The sequence below is a fragment of the Phaenicophaeus curvirostris genome, chromosome 12 (assembly GCF_032191515.1).
Source record: "Phaenicophaeus curvirostris isolate KB17595 chromosome 12, BPBGC_Pcur_1.0, whole genome shotgun sequence".
Classification (NCBI taxonomy): Eukaryota; Metazoa; Chordata; class Aves; order Cuculiformes; family Cuculidae; genus Phaenicophaeus; species Phaenicophaeus curvirostris.
Window position 1 is genome coordinate 6,349,164 of NC_091403.1, and position 20,139 is coordinate 6,369,302.

The 20,139-nt window shown below is 42.1% G+C and overlaps 1 protein-coding gene across 2 annotated transcripts in view; it reads left to right on the plus strand.

Moving 5' to 3' along the window:
• The first annotated feature begins 509 nt into the window (after positions 1-509).
• The window catches only part of TRPM7 (transient receptor potential cation channel subfamily M member 7), a 55,051-nt gene continuing 35,421 nt past the window's right edge, over positions 510-20,139 (plus strand). For both annotated transcript variants that reach the window (XR_011338306.1, XM_069866985.1), the window contains exon 1: positions 510-640. Coding sequence is in view for 1 of the 2 variants with exons in the window: in XM_069866985.1 (XP_069723086.1) it covers positions 638-640 (3 nt within the window). In the remaining variant the exon portion in view is untranslated. The remainder of the gene's footprint in view (positions 641-20,139) is intronic.

A 20,139-nucleotide genomic window follows, 5' to 3' on the forward strand; every position in this document is an offset into this window, starting at 1 on the left:
TACTAACAGATCATCGCGCAAATATCGTGATACCAAAATCCCAGCAAATAAGCCTCTCGAGCCTCTGCTCCCCTCACTCCTCGCCCCACGGGTCACTGAGGGGACGTCGCCCCCCCCCGCCCCCTTCCACCTTCTCACTGAGGGGACGGGCGCGCGCGGGAACGCGGGGGCGCGCGCGGACGCAGCCCTCGCTCCCCCCTCCCCTCAGCGCTGAGGGGCCGCGGGCGCGCGCACGCCCGCTCTCCGCACGCCCCCCCCGCCCCCCCCCCCCCGGCCCCTCCCCGCCCGGGGGCGGCGCGCGCTGACGCGGCAGCCGCCGCTGCTTCCCCCCGCCGGCCGAGTCGCACAATTATGAGAAAGAGCCGCCGGGCCGAGGCCGCCGCCAGCGCCGGGTCCCCGTGCGGAGTCGAGGCGGCGCCGTCCTCCTCTTCGCCCCGCTCGTTCCTTCCCTCGCCGAGCGCCGCCTTCCTCCTCCTCCTCCTCGCCCGGCTTCTCCCCCCACCCCGGCCCTGCGCTGCCGCCGAGCCCAGCCCCGATAGATGGAGACTGGCCCCGCCGCCGCCGAACCGCGAGCGGGACCTGCCCGGCGCGAGGAGACCTGGAGGCGGCGCCGAGACCCCGCGCGGCTCTGAGGAGGATGGTGAGGGCGGGCGGGGGGGTGGAACCGGGCCCGGCCCGGCCGGCTGGCGCGGGTCGCGGCTTCGCCCCCAGCGCGCGGGCGGAGGCGGCGGGAGCGCTGTCAGCCCGGCCGGAAGCGCAGCCGCGGGGACCCCGACGCCGCGGGGCGGGCGGAGATACCCCCCACCCCCCCAGCGTCCTTCCTCCTAGCGCCCCCCCTCCTCCTAGCGCCCCCCCTCCTCCTAGCGCCCCCACCTTTCCCTCAGCGCCCCTGCTACCAGCGCCCCCCCCCCCCAGCGCCCCTGGTCCTAGTGCCCCCACCTCCCCTCCCAGCGCCCCTGGTCCTAGCGCCCCCCCCCCCCCCGCCCTCTCCCAGCGACCCTGGTCCTAGCGCCCCCCCCCCCCCTCTCCCAGCGGCCCTGGTCCTAGCGCCCCCCCCCTCTCCCAGCGGCCCTGGTCCTAGCGCCCCCCCCCTCTCCCAGCGGCCCTGGTCCTAGCGCCCCCCCCCCTCTCCCAGCGGCCCTGGTCCTAGCGCGCCGCCCTCTCCCAGCGACCCTGCTCCTAGCGCCCCCCGCCCCGTCCTCCCCCCTACCTAGCGCCCCTAGTCCTAGAGCCCCCCTCCCAGCGACCCTGCTCCTAGAGTCCGCCCCCCCCCCCCAAGGCGCCCCTGGTCCAACCCCTCCCCGCCCCGAGCGCCCCAGGTCCTAGCGCCCACCCCATGACCGCCCTCAGCGCCCCACTGAGCGCCCGTAGAGCCTCCCCGCCCGCCGCCCCCCACCTCCCCGCGAACCCCGTGGTCCTAGTGCCCCCCCCGCCCGCCCCCCGAGGGCCCCCGGCGCCCTGAGCGCTCTCTGTGTGTCCCCCCGCCGCCTCGGGAACCCGACCGTCCCTTTATGGGAGCGCTGCCCTCGCATCGTCGGGAAAGACCTTTGAGATTATCGAGTCCAAGTGTACCTGTCCGCTTCATACAACCCTCCAGTGCCTGAAGGGGCTGCAGGGAAGCTGGGGAGGGGCTGGTTGCAAAGGCTTGTGGCGATAGGACGAGAGGCAATGGGTATAAACTGGAGAGGGGCAGGTTTAGGTTAGACAATAGGAAGAATTTCTTCACAATGAGAGTATCCATGCACCGGCCCAGGTTGCCCAGGGAAGCTGTGGCTGCCCCATCCCTGGAGGGGTTCAAGGCCAGGCTGGATGGGGCTCTGAGCACCCTGGTCTGGGGGGAGGTGTCCCTGCCCATGGCAGGGGGGTGGAACTGCATGATCCTTAAGGTCTCTTCCAACCCAAACTGTTCTATAATCCTATGATCCACTAGTCTTTTAAATCTCTCCAGAGATGGGGACTCCACTGTCACCCTGCATAGCTGTTCCAGTGCCTGAGAACCCTTTTGGTGAAGAAATTTTTTTCTAATGTCCAGTCTAAACCTCCTCTGGCACAACTAGAGGCCATTTCCTCTTGTCCTACCACCACTTGGGAAAAGACACCAGCACCCGTGTCACCACAACCTCCTTTCAAGCAGTTGTAGATAGCAACAAGGTCTCCCCTCAGCTGTGTTTCTCTGCGATGCCGCCGTCCTTCCCTTCTTATCTTTCTCCCTATTTAATTTTGTTTTCGATTTCAACACATTGTCACATCCAAGAAAGCATGTAAACCCTTACAAAGAGATGTATGAGCTTCTACAAAGAGAACAGTTTTAGTTCCAGCTGCTCCTTTTTCTGGCTGCTAATCAGCTCTGAGTTTATTCCTTACTTGGTATTTACAGAATTTGGAGGGAGTTGTCACATGAAGTGCTTTTGAATCATTTAAAAAGTCTAAGCATGGAGTGTAAATCCATGCATTTCACTGGTCTGATTGAGCTTCTGTTCAGATGCTTTCTTTCATTTTAAATACAGATAGCTTATTGCACAATGTGTTGTTCCAAACTGCAGGGATTCATACTAGTGAATCTTCATTTCTGACTCTATCTGTTAACTGTGTTGAAATCTGAGCTCCCTTTTTCTAGAATCTGCAAATCCAGCACTCTTTTGGGAAGAGGCTGAAAGTGCAGCCTTCTGTTCTGACTTAGAAGAGTACCTGGCATCCCTTATTTGTGTGGCACCTGCTCTTCTTCACCTAAGTGGTTACTTTTAGGGGTGGTTTTTTTGAGGTGGAGTGTTGGTTTGGTTTTACTTTTGTTTTAGTCCTAGTATTTGGTTGGCACTGATGCAGCCTAGGAATGCACAGATTTGTTTTAACCATTATAGATTAATAAACTGATAGTGGCTCAGCAATTCTCCAGCTCATGTAACATGTTTCCAATGTTTTACATTTACTGTGTGTTCACAAAATATTTTGAAGCTACTGTTTAACAGGTGTTTTGCCTGAGTTGAATTCAGAACACTTTATGTAAGTTCACTTTGCTAAAATTTCCCTGCTGCTCTGTGACAATTTAGCAATTCTGAAGAATGCAAGTTCACTTTACTAAAATTTCCCTGCTGCTCTGTGACGATTTAGCAATTTTGAGGAATTGTTGGATAGTGTCCAACGTCAAGTCAGGAATTATTCTAAAGAGTTGAGTTGTTCAATGTGGCTATTCTGGGAGTTAAGTCTTTTTTTTTCAATGTGTCTGCGTTGATGAGATAAGCGTCTGCTAGATCATCCTTCATACCTTCTGGTATGAGACCATTCTTGACTTTGCCATCTAAAATGGGGGAGAAAAGACATTGGTGCATGTGAAACTCTTTAGGCTGGTTTGGGAGTGGTTTTTTTTTCCCCTCTGCTTCATTGCTTTAGCTCAGGAGTGGAAGGGTAATTTTCACTTGTGCAAAGACACCTTGAAACATCGCCTTTCATTTAACAGTTATCTCGCTTATCTTTAAATATTCCCTATCAGATGTTTGCCTCCCTCTGTGGATTACCTTGGAGAGACGTATTGTATTGTGTCTTAAGCTTTCACTTCTTTTCTTGTCCCTTGAGGCTCAGTGTAACTCTAGCCTTACCTTTTGTCTTATCATGTCAGCCCTCCTTTCTCTGCCAGCCCTTCTTTCTCTGCTTGGCCAGGGGTAGGCTGCAGCATCTGAACTCTTTTTCTCGGAGTTATCTTTACTGCTTACTGTGCTTCCCTTTCCTGGAAGCTTTGCGCCAACACCCAAACTTTTCCTGCTTCTCTTTCATGTCCCTTCATGAAGTGCAGTTCTATTAACTGTTTGCACTTTGCAGACTGTCATGCCAGATGAGTGTTTCCTAAATTAACGAATATTGTTTTGACCTTAATGGTTGCCGACACTATAGGGTTTGGCCATATTGGTTTGTTGATTTTACACTAGTAGCGTTGCAAATAAATCTCTAAGAGGACTTGTCAAAAAACGCGTATGAAGGGAGGGATGATGCTTTTGTAGTCTACAATTTGTGTGCTTGACAGGATTTTCCATAGCAAGTTTCACTTTCTTTCCCAGAAGGAAACCTGATTAACCTAATTAGGAGCTTAATACATAGTTGTACTAGCAGTGACACTTTTGCTAAGCTTCTGATATTGTCAGCGTATTGTCTGAAACAAGCCCAGGTTCCAGTCTTCAAAGACTTGGGGTTGGATCTTGAAATTGTGGCTTGCGCTTTGGAAAATCGAGACAATGAAGTGATACTTCTTGTGCCAATATACTTAACCTGAAAAAAGTATCTTTGTCTTTTTTTTTTTTTTTAAACAGATATTTATTTGTTTTGGAATTCCTAATTTCCTTTAACCTTGTCTACTTTGGCTGCCATATTTGCATGCCATGTTAATTTGCTGAGACAAGTAATATTAGTTCTGTGTTTTTGTCTCCACTTTTCTAAAGGCACACTGACAGTAAAATCAATGTATGCCTCTTCCAGAACTCTGAGTTTTTGTCTTTGAGGTTGTGTTTCTTGTTTCTAATGTGAATGATTCTGTCTTGGTGCATTTTAGCTTCACTGGTTAAAATTCCAGCAGCTGGCTTTTCAGCAGACAAATTACTGAATAAACTCACTCTATGTATGTATTTGGATAAGGTACCTACGTGATTACTAGAGGTCATGTCACTTCTTACGTCTGATACTGACGAGTAGCAGTGGCCTCTGACAAATGAGACTATATGCTTCATTATTTCTGCAAAAAGTAGTCAGTGATACTGACTTGACCTCTGCTAAAACCTGAATGAAGTTTGTTGCATACTTTCTTCGTGTCCCTGCTCTGAAACTGTTTTTCTCCTGTATTGGATTATCTGCAATCTCGTTATTTTCCTTTATTTGATTTAATCCCATCTCTTTTGCTCACATAATGAAAATGTACAGGTAATAGTGTCATGTTAACATATTGTTACACAACCTATACCGAAAACAGTCTATGTAATCCTAGGTTTCTGTATCATTTTTATTTTTCCTTCTCTAGAATTGGGTGATAAGTGTTTTATGGGAGAGAAAAACAACGGTGTTGCTGGTTGTGGTGCTGATAGTTCTGAAAAGCTGCCTTATGAAAGCAGTAGAATACTTAAATGTGGAAAATGGAGTGACAGCATATGGTATGAGGATGTTGTAGGAATTGCCTGTAAGAGAAATGTAATGATTGATTGCCAAGGAGAGTTTAAAGGGTGGTAACAAACTGACAGCACATTAGAGCAGATTGAACTTGGTTCATAAGTTATGCAGGTTTTTTTCCCTTTAACTAAAGCGAAGTTCAGGTGTTACTGAGGTGGTAGACTTGAAGTAAACCTTTAATTTGGGGAATTTCTGGGTTTTGTTTTTCAAGAAAACGTTCTAAAAGTTGCATCAAAGTTACTCTTTATTTAATACTTATGTTAGGAGCAATATAGTTTTTTTCCTAAGGACTCTACAAACACGTTCTAACTTGAGCTGTTTCATGCATTTTCTATTGTCAGATTTGCTGAAATGTTTGAACACCTTGTCTGGCAAATGTGCAGCTGCTGAGTTGGTGTATCTCAACCCATCCTCATTTCATTTTATTTCAGCTGAAGGAAGACGGCATGTGTGCTGCCTTGCACATGTGATATGTGTGCTAGCACATCTGTTGGTTTTCTACAGCTGCAAAAATGGAATTTCGCAAACTAATGCAGTAATAAAGTTGGTACTTTGTCATGTGTAGTTTGACAACTAATGTTTTCAGATGATCCAACTTCAGAAACAGCTCTTGTAAACATGCTGCAAAGCTTTGTTGCTACTTTGTCTTCAACCTGTCCACTAAGATCACCAGTTCACTTTCTGATACAGTCCAGCATGATGTTCTTATCTTGTTTCAATGCACACCACGTGTTTTGCAAGGAGCATGCACCTGGCCAATGTACAGTTCCAAAGAGTATAGGTGGATGTGCATATATGGTTTGTCTGTGCCTGAAAAATACGCACGTGTGAATCTTACCCCTGTCTAGACTTACTGCTAGTAATTTTAATACCAACAATTTGGAGAGGCCTATGTCTGAGCTGTAGAGCTTTGGAGCTGTTTCAGGGTCTGTAGCAGCCTGGTCAGAGTTTTTGCTTCCTTTTCATGGATCCCAAAGCCTTGTGCAAATGATTCCCAATGCTATTGGATTCAGGAGATTTAAAAAAAAAAAAAAAAAGTTTCAGGTGTGAGAATTGGCATATTTCTACAAAGATCTGGTTTGCTGATGTTTTCTTCAGTATATTTTTGCTGTTGTGCAGTAACACATTCCTCCTTGAGAATACATTCTCGGTTACAGCTTTAAATTAATTTAATCTAGGTGTTCAGTTTTTCAGTATAATGTAACTCTGTAATCCTCAAAGCCTGGGAAAGTGTCTGTTACAGCTCAGTCAGTCTTAACACAATGTGTTGCAACTGAAAACCAGCCTTTGTTCTGTGCATTGTTCCCACTTACCTCTACCTAAACAGGTACTTAGTTTCTTAATCTTATCTACTGGATTCTTGTCACCTTTGCTAAGAGAAACCACAAACGATGATTTTCACTTTGTAGTCCCCTGACTTGTGCTGCTAGAATTTTGCAAGTTGTCTCTGGCTGATGGCTCTTGTCCTAATACCTGCTAAGTTTTTCTTCCCATATTTCTAGGTGATAATCGGTTTTTGTGAAATGCAGACTTGACAAACTTGACATAAAATATTGAATTTAAAATTAATAAATAAATAAACATTTATGCCTGCTGCAAATGATTTTATCATTGCTGTATTTCACAAGCACTTGTTGCCTAAAAATTTCTAGACTCAAGGAACTTTTAGAAGTAGTTTTACTTGACAGTCTAGGACTTCCTACTATTACTCACTTCACTGACAGTATGATTCCCAAGACTGACCTGGAGTGCTTGAGGTGTGGATGTGTGCACTGCATTTGCAGGGTAATAATCTTAGATACGGGGCAGGGTTGATGTTCAAGTCCATAGCATCTTTACTAGCCACTCCCCAATCTGCCAAAACTCTTCTTAAAGGTGTGGCTGTAATTCAGTCCAAACTTATCTAAACCCTGTCTGTCACTCTTCCACTTGTCCCTTTGTGCTTCCCTCTCTGCTCAGTCACTGTTTCAGGAATCTGAAGTGAGTAAACATCGAATCACCTCCGTTTTTCCCTGAGATTTAATTACCTTGTTGTTCATTTCCCTGAATTCACTCTCCACGTGACTACATAAATGCTGCTGCCAGTATGAGAGGGTGGGATCATGTGCAGCGGCTTAGGAAAATGAGATTGTGACACCCCAGATTTGACATGAGCTGTGAAGCCGCTTGCTCTGAGGTGCTTGAGAGTTGACTAGGGCCATCATATTAGTAAGTGTTCGATTACTCTGTGCATCACTTGCTCTGCAGGAGTGTTTTCTAAGTCTTACAGCTGTGTGTGCAGGCATGGATGGAGCTGTGCCATCACCAGTCAGGTTCTGTAGCCTCTTCAAAGTATGAACAAAATTGCATTGCAGACCTTTCTGGTTGTACTGCAGGCACATAGTAGCTATGCATGAATACTTTTGTATCTAAATTCCCGTTTACACAAGATGTTTTTCTTGACCTTTTCTGAATGTGTGTTACCAGATGTAAGGTAGCTTTTTTTTTTTACCAGAATAGGCTGTTTGCTGAGGTCTGCCTTTGGGAACTGAGCTGCGTCAAGATGAGTTTGACCTCTCCCATCAATTTATTTCTGTTGGCATTTCTGTTGTTCCACTGCTGGTAACTTGTCTCTCATAATGAAATATTGCGAGATATTTTTTTCTCTACATGTTCTTAATATGCTGCTTATTTGCTTTTCAGTGTTATTCCCATTCCTGTTTAACTTTTTCAAGAAGCTGAACCTGTTCTTTTGGGGTAGAAGAGAGCGAAGCTGCATTCTGTTGATGTATCTGATAGAACTCAGCACAGCAGCCGTGTGGCCAGGTTCAAAAATGGTTGTGCTCATGTACAGCATAGTTAAAATTGCATGTATATTGGCTTTGTTTAGGAAACCTGATGCTGTATACTCATTTGTGGCTGGAGCCAGGCTGAAAAAGCTCAGCTCCCTTTCAAAGCCTGTTCCTGTGGCTGCTGCGGTCGTGCGACTGTTTAGTCAGGCATAACTTCCGTCACCTCAATAGGTTAAATTATGCATGTGCTTAAGTGACACATGATTGGAGCCTAAAAATACCAGTTGTGTAATTACAGAACTGTTAATCAACTTTCTCTTCAATTATAAAAATCAGTTAATCTACAAGAGTAGGTGCAGTTAATGATGTTTTAAATGTCAAAGTCTTACCAGTTTCTCCCGTGTTCCCTGGCTGCAGTATTATCTAAAGCGTAGCTTGCAGAATTCTGTTAAATGGAGTAGAACTTCAGCTGAAGGCATGAAAGAGTGCATGGCTGAGGATGATCTGGCCAAAACGTTTGAGAGTGATTGATCTTGAAGGAATTCCTGCTTATGGTAGTAATCTCACACTAGGGAGAGAGTAATGAATCACTGATACCATAACCGACATATATCCTAGACAACTTTCTAGGAACTTAACATTGCTTGGTGTTGCAATGCCTTTGGATACAGAACTAGCTGGAAGAGGCTTACTCCTCCTGATTTCACAAGTTATGGTTTACTGACTCCTTAATTGTACTGCTGAAAATGTTCACGGGGTTACACTGCAGATTATCTGTGGGCCGGCCTGGGAGCAGTTGTCTTGGCCTGTGTGAGGGGCACTAAGTGAGGATGTGGAGGTTGGGGTGGGCATTAACTTAATAAACTAGCATCAGTTGGCTTCGCACCTAGATGTGTTGAAAAGCAGAAATATCCCCTTAACTAACCTTTGTCCTTTTTTATTTGTGCCGACTTCAGAAATGCTTTTGATGAGGATTTACTCTTTTGCCTTGTTAATCAGTTGGTCTGTTTTATTCTTGGTTTCTTTTGTAAAACTTATGCAGAACAACCCATTTTAAGTTTCAAGCTGTAGCAAAACCACAGTTTATATGCAGTTTTCCAAATAAGTCCTGCCTCTGTAGGTAGAACATGAGAAATCTATGCTGTTAAATTCTCTGTGATTGTTTCAAATGCACTGGCGAAACAATGTGGCCTTGTTATGTTGCTTGTATAGGGAAAGAGAGGGAAGAAAATGCTCCTCATCCTTGTCCTGGATTGGGCTGCCAGCTAGTGTTACAGGTGACTGTTCTGCAGTGATGAGGGCTGCTAACAAATGAGTCATTGTTTGGATGCATCATCTAGTTGTGCTTGGTGTTTTGTAGCCCAGGAGAGAACTATTTGATATTAGTATAATCGTAGTACTTTGCCAGACAACATGATACAGTAAACTTTGGGCTGTGCTGTCTTCCTGGTGTAGAAAAATGTGCAAGACTGAAGTTTTTCTGCCTTCAGAAAAATGCTGTTTTCAGGTTGTAGAAAAATGTTTTCTGGTCACATACATGTAGAAAATCTGCAAAGTACAGGTAGAGGGGGAGGATTGTTCACAGAAGCTAATTAGGCACTGAGTCCCTAGGCTTGCTTAGTGGGGTCTGAGGGGCATTTAGAGCAGCTCTTTTCTCTCTGCAGAGAGGAAAAGAATGGTACTGCTAAGATAAGGTTAGTCTTGACTATCCTCTTGGGTGTCTTTGCTTGGGTTTTTCAGGGGTTTTCTGACAGATGTAAAGAGCCTGCATATAGGACAAGAAGAGTATTTTGTAATTAATGTATTATGAGCTAGTTGGGTTTTAATTATCCCATGAGTTAGGAAAAAACGTCTTCAGTGCCAGATGAAAATGGATGCTATTCTCACACCTAGGGTATCTTCTCATGTGAAATGTGACCTTAGGCAATATGTTCTTACTTCATTGGCAGCTCTCCGAGAAATAAAGAAATAGCGTCTTAGATTCCTTTTCTTCCTGAACATGGGGATACAGATGCTTAAAAAGAATGCCTTTTTTCTGTGTCAGCTCTGTAGTCTTTTCCTGGATCCCTAGAGTAAGTGTGTTTTGGGGGATTATTTTCATGTACCTTGACAATATGCTTGGATCAGCTCAGCTGTTTTGCTAACCCAGAACCTTGCTGCTACCAAAGGGGATGTCCTTCTTCCCGTCCCTTAGTTTTCTGCCTGGTTTGCAAATGAATCGGTCCATTCTGACATCAAAGCTACCTGCTTTTTTTCTCATGGAAATAATGTTATGCTGGTTTAGGGAGCTCAGCCAAAGGGCTAGTGCACAGCTTTTGGTGGGAGGGAAGTGGCAGGGGGTGGGAGGGCAGAATAGTAACTTGCTCAGCTTGTCTTCTCTGATTGCACCTTCACTGTATAATTTGAAGTATTGCATCTGTTAAATCAAATATTTCCCTTGTGTATCTTGGCTTTGCTCTTGCAAGGACCTCCGCCTCCTTACTGTTGTCTTTTGTTTCTCTAGAAGGACATTCTGTCTGCACTCCTTTACCCTGGTAGGCCGGAGGGGAACCTGAGGTGCAAGTCTGGTACAGCTTAGGCAGGTTGTTGTGCCACACAGCACTTGGGACTGGTGACCTTACAAAGTGCAAAGGGTCAACTAGTTGTTCGCGGAGTTCAGTTCTGTGGATAACCTGCAATTCTGCATCAACATTTGGTGGAAGAGCTAAAAAACTGTAATTCCTTTGGTCTGCATAAGTAGAGGGTGTCTATATCGCTGTGAAGAAAACGAAAATTAAGAAATAATATTGAAACAGTGAACTGTGCATCCCAGGGAACTATCTGCATTGCTTCATTATATATATATTGTACATATAAGACATTCTTCTGTTTCCTTCTGCATTAGAGCTAGCTGCTAAATCAGTGGTTGGGCATTAGGATGTCTGTGCTTGTATCTTAATTAGCAATGCTGTGTGCGTGTGAAGGACAATGTGATAGGAAGCTTTGTAGTGCTTTTGGCAAGTGATGCACTTAAATGGTAAATCAGTGTAAAAATAATATTTCAGCAGTCAGTATCAGGTTTTGATGGAGAGCTCGATTTTTACATAAGACTAGGTGCATGAGAAATCAACAAAATAAGACACAGTAGTTCGTACAACTGATAATTCCTTTCAAAAGTAGAGGGTGGAAATTTTTAAAAGTGCATTAGATGTTATTTCAGACAGTCACTATCTGCTTTCCTATTGGCCTAAATAAACCCAGTTAAGTTTCTTCTTTGCACTTTTCAAGAGTAAACAGAAACTACTTAAATAGTTTTAGTGGGGAATTTTGTCTTCTGGTAAGAATTTAGTTATATGGATGTCTCTAGAATGCTGTCAGGCTGCTTATGTCCGGAGATGAGGCACACGTTCTTGAGTAACTGTGAACCTTGATAGTTCTGGTAGGAGAGCCAGTTCTCTGTCTTGACAGGCAATGGCAGTGTGACTGAACCCAGTAGCACTTTGTTAATGAGCTGAATTTAAAAATGTTTATTCTACAATAAGTGAACTACACTATAGCAAATTCTTGGTTTGGTTTGTTTTTCTCCCAGCTCATCCTACTGTCTTCATCTTATTCTAATCTCACAAAGTGATTTTCTTTTTTTGTGGCACTCACTGTTAAGTGAATAGAATTCCAAATCTGTTTCAGGTGGTTCTTTGATTATGTGTTTGCTAATGAGCCTCCTTCCTAGTTAGTAGTTTTGATGAAAAAATAAAAATATTGTTTTTCCCTGGTACTGTGTCTAAAGGTAAATGATCTGAAATTTCATCTTCCTTAGCTGTTGTATGGTGTTGTCACCTATTTCACATGCCCACTAGTATGCTATTCAGAGAAATATTATTGATCTGTAATAACTGAGATGTGGGCAAAATGTTTCCTATTATTCTTTTTTTTTGTTTTTTGTTTTAGTTATTCAAAGGGCTGTCTGAGGCTAGCTATGTCAAAAATCCTTCAGTGATAACAAGTTTCCATTGCTCTAGTGAGTTAATTATAGCCTGCTGAAGTCAGCAAGCACCAAAATCTTCGCTGGGATGTTAGAGAAGTACCTTCATTTAAAACTAAGTCGCATCTCTAAATAGAACAGAATAGGAAAGTGGTAGAGCAAGACCAACAACATCCACCCTTCCAGCTTGCTTTTGTATTCGTAATGTACTACATCGCATAATGCATTAATCGGATGTTCATGGACCTTGTGAACCAGAAAGGGAGGACCTTATTTAAATCTGCAGCTCAAATAAAGCTGAAATACATCCTTTGCAGTAGCTGAAAAGAACTTGTAGCCTGCTTGCTGTCTATGAATAGCAGCTGCCAGAACTGAACTCTTTTCATCTGTGAACAAATTGGAAGGAAATGGAGGGTAGGATTAATTATTTGGCTGGTGGCAGGAGCCCTTTCCTGCTCCTGTATTTCCAGAGGTGGCTGCCGCTAACTCCATTCTTGCATCTGTGGTTTATATTCACTATGTAGTGGGAAAGGCACGGGAAATTGCTTTGGGAGGACAGCCAAGAGAACCAGGCTACATGAATTGTTTTGCCTGTGATAGTGTGCCCCGAACCTCATTGCTTCCAAAAATAAACACAGAGTTTAGAGGATTATCTGTTCATACACCCTGTGTGGCACGTGCCAGGTAATCCCAGCACTTGCCAGAAACGGGGTATGAACCAAATTCTTTCATGTGGAGTAAATCTGGTGAGCTGGGAAGCACAGAGGTCTCAGCAGCCATACACAGCGTGTCCCGTGGGTCCCTACGGAAATGACCCGGTTGAGTGGCTGTCCTTGATACCCACAGAAGTTGTTTGGCCCACTTAAGAAGGCTTGACATAGTTCCTGTGTAGTGTTGGTGAGTAGGTATGCTGACTCTACCTTCCTGCGGGTCTTATTTCAGAGACTGTGTAGGCTTGCAATCTGCATCAAGGGTAAGATTAGAATGACTGCAGACTGCAGCTAAATCGTCACTGTTGAGAGAGGTGAAGAGGACGCAAGCTATATACAATTCTCTCACTGGAGATAAGGAAGGAGAAGTAGGCTGTGTGTTTAAAAATGTGCGAGATTCGGGACTGGTTTATATTGGTGACTTGACATAACTGGTTTTGAATGAGGGACCCTGGCAGAAAGAAGCAGGCTTTGTATGACAGGTTTGAAAACAACCCTATGTACTTTTGCCATGTATTTTTTTGGAATGTCTCATGTGAACAAAGCAGGTATTGGAATTAAAAATGTTGGCTGAAAAGCTGTTGCTGTATTTTCCTTGCAGTAACTGCCACATGTTCCCTTTCTACACTTTTCTTTCGTCTATGGTTGTAAGTTTTGGAGGGTAAAAAATTATTTTCATCTTCTTTGAAAACTCAATGGGTTAATTCCCTGTTGTTGCTTCTAAATCATAGCTTTGGTATATGTTTTGAAATTCCTTATGGAATGCATTGAGATTTGGTTGGTCTGGGAGCTCGTAGAAATTTATGAAATAGATCCTGTAGAAGGGATAACTTTGTTTAGCTTGATATTTCATTAGTGGGGAGCATTGCAAGTATAAACTCTGTTGAAATCAGTTTACTTACTCCAGTTTACAGCAGTGAAACTGGTTTATCTTCTTGCGTTGTCATTTTCCTACCAAAATTTCAAATTCTGTTGATGAAAGTTGGGAAATATAAAGCAAAATACATCTCTCCCCCCCCCCCCCCCCAATGGGCTACTTTGCTTTTCTGAAGGCGTGTTCAGGAGCAGCGTGCCGGCTGCTGTGCTGACATAGTCTTATGGAGCCTCTGGTTCAAGTACAGTCTGTGGTAATACCGTGTCTATGTTGGACGTTTAACTCTGAAAGTGTTTATTGTTATCTCAGCTGAGAGAAAGCCAATTTGGAATTGCACCAGTGTACGTGTGTCTTCTGAAATCAACCGATGGCTTAGACCAGTGTGACCCGAGATCTGTAGTAGAACCAGTTGTGAAATATTTTTCTAGGTATACTTTTATATTTTTAATGCCTTGTATGGATGGTGTATGCATTTTAAAATTTAATACTTTCTGAAAAGGAGGAGTAATTTTTTGACTGGTCTGACTGCAGAACAGCATGCATCTTTGCCTAGATGTTAAACCAGTAATTTAAAAAAAAAATTATTTAAAAATAGTCTGGATTTATTTTTAAATTGCCACTGAGAGACCTGTATTGCAGTTATCTTCTAAATTTTGCAGTAGTGTGGGTAGAGTGGATTGGGTCTGAATGTAATAAAAATGCTCCAAAAATATTAGGTTTGTGGTTTTTATTATACTGCATCAGGATTAAATATAACTTTAGAATGTTAAATTCTGTGTGTGAATTTAATTCAGGGAATTAACTGAATCTACAAAAAAAAAAAATCCCCAAACAACTGAGTTTTATGCTGTGATTGGTGAAAAAATCCTACAGAAGCAGAACGTTCTCTAGTTAGCGCATTGGAATAATTTTCATCAAGTTTGAGGGAACTGTAAAAATCTCTTTTGACAGATCCCAAGTATTCTTTCAATCCAAAACTGCACATGATTTGCTGAGTTCAGTGGTGACTATGTTGCCTCTGAGAACTTGATGAAACAATAGCTACTCTGTTAAGAGACCTGGATTGCTGTGAAAACTGCTCAGAACAAATCTCCTGAACTGTTTCATAAAGAATAGGATTGTTGAAGGTTTGTTCTCGGCACTAAGGGGGTCATTGATACAAAGATTTGTATCTTCACTCACTGGCTCATTTGAGGTTTGCTTCTGAATACAGCATGAAGGAGAATTAGCAGAAGGCTTTCTCTGACTGCCCCTTTTCCTTCCCTGCTTCCTCAATAGTTTTTATTTAAAATATAATCCTTATATTTTTTTGCTGTTGAGCAATGTGTTTTCAGGACTTGAGCAGTATTTTCACTAGAGAAGTCTTTCAACCCAGAAAACTGGAGCTGTTTGGTTTCATGAGTCAAGTGAAGCCAGGTGAAGCGTTCTGCTTGGAACAGGATCTTCAGCATAGCAGAGACACCTTTCGTATATGATGGGTCAGTCGATCTGAGCTGGTTGGGTTCTGTGCAAGAGGTGCCCCACTGGGTTTGGGAAAAACAATAACTGGAACAACTTTTCCTCATAGATTAGACTAGTAGTTGTTTCAAAATAGTAATAAAATAACCCTGATCTGCACTGCAGGTAAAATATCCTTGCAAAAAAATTTCCTTTGTAGTGGATTAAACAAAACTTAAGATTAATGCATGGTCCTTTTAATTTAAAATGGCATACTTCACATGGACACATTAAAGCACTCTGTGTAAATATAATTTGACATTGTGATAATATTTGGACTTTTTTATCTTTCTAGTATTGCACATACCCACACTTTCTGTAGACGTTACTTAAAAATTGGTAAGATTGACCTAGTATTCTAGTTATTGCTTCAGGAACAAATTTTGCAAGTTTTTGTATGTGTTATGTATTCTCTGGACAGGCAGCGCTGTTATTTTTAAGCAGAGAGTCTTTTAAATATACTTTGTAATACTAGCTGGTTAAGTGCTTTGTTTTCTTCCCCCCTTCCTTTAAAAAAAACAAAGGAAAACAAAAAAACACAAACAGTAATTATAGAGGTATGTAATTTTAAATTGCAAGGAAAGCAAGTAAATTAAATGTCTGGAGTTTGCTGGAGCCAAGAGTTTAAAACAAACATTAGCCAATCTATGACATCAAACTGCCTACCTTTTTCTTTTCTCCTCCCATCTGCTTATTTACTTAATGTTAGCTGAATTGCTGAAGACTTTCCTTAAATCATAAATGTTCCCTTGAGGAGCAGAGTTGTAGGTATTTTCTTTAAGAAATGTAGTCATAACTGCTTTTCAGATAACTCCTTACGCCATACACAGTGACTTAATTACTTAGCTCATTCTGGGGTGCACATTTTCAGTGTCATTCAGTTAATTTGTGCTAAGAACAAGTGCAGAGTCCTTTGCCTGGAGCATGGTTTTTACTGCCTTAAGGGTTTGAAGCCCTGCTGGGAATCTGCAGTGAGAGCTAGCATGCATTTTATTTATGGCACCTCTTCCCACAAAAAGTTTAATGGATTCTAAACTACTTGATGTGCATTAACTTAATTGGGTATCGTGTTCATCCTGGTTGTTTGGCTTTATTTCATTTTAATCGACGTATTGAGTGTAAAAGCAATAAGGTAAAGGCTTGTTTGGTATTTCTGCGTTTCAGCTGTAGCTGCAGGAGCCCAGTGCTCAGTCAGGGGTTAGCTGGCTGGCCAGGGATCACAGTTCAGTCCCATGGTGTAGCACGTGTTTGGTTAATGGAGTGGGTCTCGTAGATAAGAGATCCTCTTGTAAGTCATGCAGGGAGTGTGTGCACTGTGTGTAGTTATATAAGACGCAGTAACTAGTCAGTGGACATGTCTTTGAATAGACAAGCTGAAGGCCGTTCTTAGCACAGAATGTCTCTTAGAAATAATTTGAAATTTATCTTGTTGGTCATAAGTGACCTAGACTGATAATGCTGCTCTGTGGCAGTGCTAGCATGAGCCCTCCTGCTACAGGCAGTTTCCACTGTGTCGTCTTGTTTTCAGGCTTCCTGAAGCTTTCCATGTATTTTCTTTTGTCTAAATGGAAACTAAAGCTTTCTGGAAAATTGGAGGTGGTGGGGAAAGAATATAGGCTCTGTCTATTTTTAAATAAAGGACAAATAAAATTAGAAAGTATCCTTTAAAAACTATTGCTTATGTTGAACTGCCAAATCATGTAAGCAAAGATTTGAAAGCTGAAATATGAGATGCTATAGAAAGTGATATGACTTCTAAATTTGAAACTGAGATCTGTGCGATCAGTAATTAAGATCTCTATTATCAGCCTTCCACAAGAGTCACAGTTTGGAATATGATTGTTAAATCCAGTTCAGTTTCCTGATTTAGCTGGTCAGCTTAGCAGAAAAATTATCAGCAAAGCTGCTAAGTTGATATGCATGCAGTGCTCTAGGTTCAAGAGCAGTATGTTTAGGATAAAGTAAAGTTTTGTTTTGTAGCAAATACTCTCTAACTTCTGAGCCTCTGGCAGTATATAGTATTAGGAATGAGTAGAAGGAATAAACTGAGATCTTTTGTAAATGAATAAGTTCGTGATGTCAACTATGCAATATAAAATATACCTGCTGTACTTGTGTTCATTGAAAGTCATGCAAGTTATTGTGAGCTCTTGCCAAATATGAAAGCTTATTTTCTATACAGAAGGTAATTCACACCAAAGTTGTTGGATAAATTTGGAGAATTTCACAATGGTTTGATAAGGTTCTGTCGTTCATCAGTTTCTGCCATGCTAGAACTTAGTAGTCTTGTTTTAATATGTTGAATAAGAGGCTCTTTATAAACACTTAGATCAGCTCTAGAGGGAGAGTGGTAGGTGGTTAGGGTTTTTTTCCAATACTTGGTTTCGTACTGTACTTTGTGTTAAAAGTTTAATTCTACAAGGAGACCTGTTAAAAACACATGAATTTTGGTAAAGAAAACATAAGCAATTTCTGCATCTTGAGCAGGCACACTTAAATAATTTCTGTTATTGATGCTTTGGAGTGCTAATGCTGTTGCTGAATCAAAAATAACAAATACTGGAATGGGTATGGTAAAATTTCCTCCTGTTGTAAAAGATTGTGGGATTTTTTTTGGAATTTAGATACTTCCAGAAGTTGTAAGGCACGTTCTCTTGAATGCGTACTTGTGTTTTGTTTCAAATAACAATTATAATTATTTCAACACTTGCGAACTTGGTTGTTGTGTATGCTAGAGAGATTGATGGGAAAAAGCTTTAATAAAAGTAGGCAATTTTTTTAAAGCAGTTTAACTTGTGTTGATTTTTGACTACTGACTTGATCTCCTATTTTAACTTTAGCTAAGAAGGAAGTATTTCTTGGAGGCATTGCTGCCATTCACAGTGTTCTTGTGTCATCTTCCTTTTTCTGGTCATCACGTTATGTAATAACAGCCCTTCCTTAGATGGAAAAGTAATACTGTATGTCAGTTCTTTGTACTTTTTTAATGTGATCTTTACCCGTCTATGGGAGAAATCGCTCTCACTCACTCTATTCTCTTTTTGGTTTGTTTCCTGCCTTTCCCTGCCCCCTTTTCCCCTCTACTCAATTGAAAACAAGACTCTATTTAGCAAGTTCTATATAAAATCTCTTGCGATAAGGATTAACCAACGTACGTACAGGAGTGGTTCTGGAGAGAGCCTTAATTTTACCAAATGAAAAGTTTCAATAACATTATAGAGTCCTCTCCACGTGAATAGCATAGATGTACCCGTGTTCTGCTGAAAATAGTTTCATTGCTGAAGTATAGAGAGAAATCCTTGATGAGTGGTTAAAACTGTACATTCTTTAAGATGAAAATTAATTATTTAAAAAAAAAATCAGAACCATTTATTACTAAGAAGGGTGTTGCTCATTGGGAGCCAGTGTTCCTTGTCCTCAGCTTTGATCACCATTTAATAATAAAACAATATTGCATGGAGCAGTTGACATAATTACTTGTGGCTTATATACTTCAGATTTCACTATCTAACATGTTATGCCTGTGATAGCTTGCTTCAAGGTGTGGTTTTAGCCACCTGACTAAAACATTTAAGTATTAAATTACTCTTTATCTTTTTGTATTCTGGAGGGTCTGCAGAGTTCATGTGTAAGCTTAATCTACTGCAATGTTAAAGTAATGATCTATACAAGACCTCAGTTTTAAGAAAAGGAGTATAAAAATACCTACCCTTATAAGCAGTGGGGTGCACACAGCTTCCAGAACTGGGATGTATAAATGTACACACGCATGAAATTTATTCTTATAACACTGCTAACCTTTTGATAAAGGTAGAGAAGAGATAAAGCTGGCTTAAGCCCAGCTCGTGTAAAGCACAGGTGCCCTAGGAAGTTCCCATCTCCTTTGTGGAAAGTGATGTGCTCTGAGGGGAATGCTGCTAGAAGATGAGAGATGAGTTTTGAAGAAGCAGAGGAAGAGATCTCTTTCACAAGCCTGTTAGGAGTCAGTCACTTTGATCTCCTGTTCTAAAGGAGAGGGAAAAAAACCCCAGCCTAGCAAAATCAAAAATAGAAGGAAAAATACCGTAAATGTAATTGAATCCTCATAACACCACATTTGCATATAATGTCTAATACCCTGATTTTTCCCTTGCGAGGCCTTCTTTCTTTCTTCTTTGCAAAAGCATTCTTTCCTGAGTATAGGGAAGAGACGTAGGACAGTAGCAAATAGTGACTTGGCTACGTATTCCAGGTGTTTAAAATATTAATTTAAGTGTAAAATAAATGGTGTGAGTGCTTGTTCTGTTGTTTACAGCTCCTCTTTACTGCTGTCATTCTTCGCAGTGGATTGTGCTTCTACCTTTCTCCTACCCTTCTTTCTTTCTTGGGAAGTGCCTGTACCTTGCAACTTCCCATCCTCCTTGGAAGAGACTGGTTGCCCTCCTAATGTGAAGACAGAAACTGGAGTAGCAGATTGTGCTGTCTTGACTGATTCATAGTCAAAGTTTACTGAAGTTTGTTGGAAGGAGACTGTGATGAATAATGTGGGAAAGATCTGCTGAGTCTGGGAATGTTTTGAAAGAGGGTGGGCACTTGAGGAGCAGTTTTTCAAGGACCTATATTAAAACTAGCTGGTATGTTCTTACTCATAATAATTTCTCTGTTTTATCTTAAGCTGATCTTGAAATTGTGGGGAGTGAAAAAACATCCATCTTTGCCGAATTTTCTCTTAACAGAGCTGAAAAAAAATCTTAATTTCTTCAGTTTCCACAGATCTTTATTTAGATACTTGTGATTAATCTACACCAGTCTTCTTTTTTCCCCTTGTTGTAGAATATAAGAGGTATGAAATTTCTCAAAGTTTTTAGCGGTAAAACATAAATGTAGGACAGGGCACACTGTTAGCAATGAAGAAATTTTAATGCAGTCACAATAAGGATTTAAAACAGTGTTGCATAAGGTGCAAGTTGGCATAGCAGGATTTTTTTTTTTCTTGTTTTTAATTGCTAAAAATCATGTCAGAGTTCCTTTCCCAATGTGTTGCTGGAACATGGTTTAGACATTGGGTGTTTTGCGTATTGCTTAGCATGTAATCCCAAGATTATGGTGTAAGATAATGTTACATGGCTGTTTAAAGCAAATGGAATGAAAGCTATTAGAATAAGTGACCATTTGAAGAAGTAAACAGCCTTAGTTTCATGT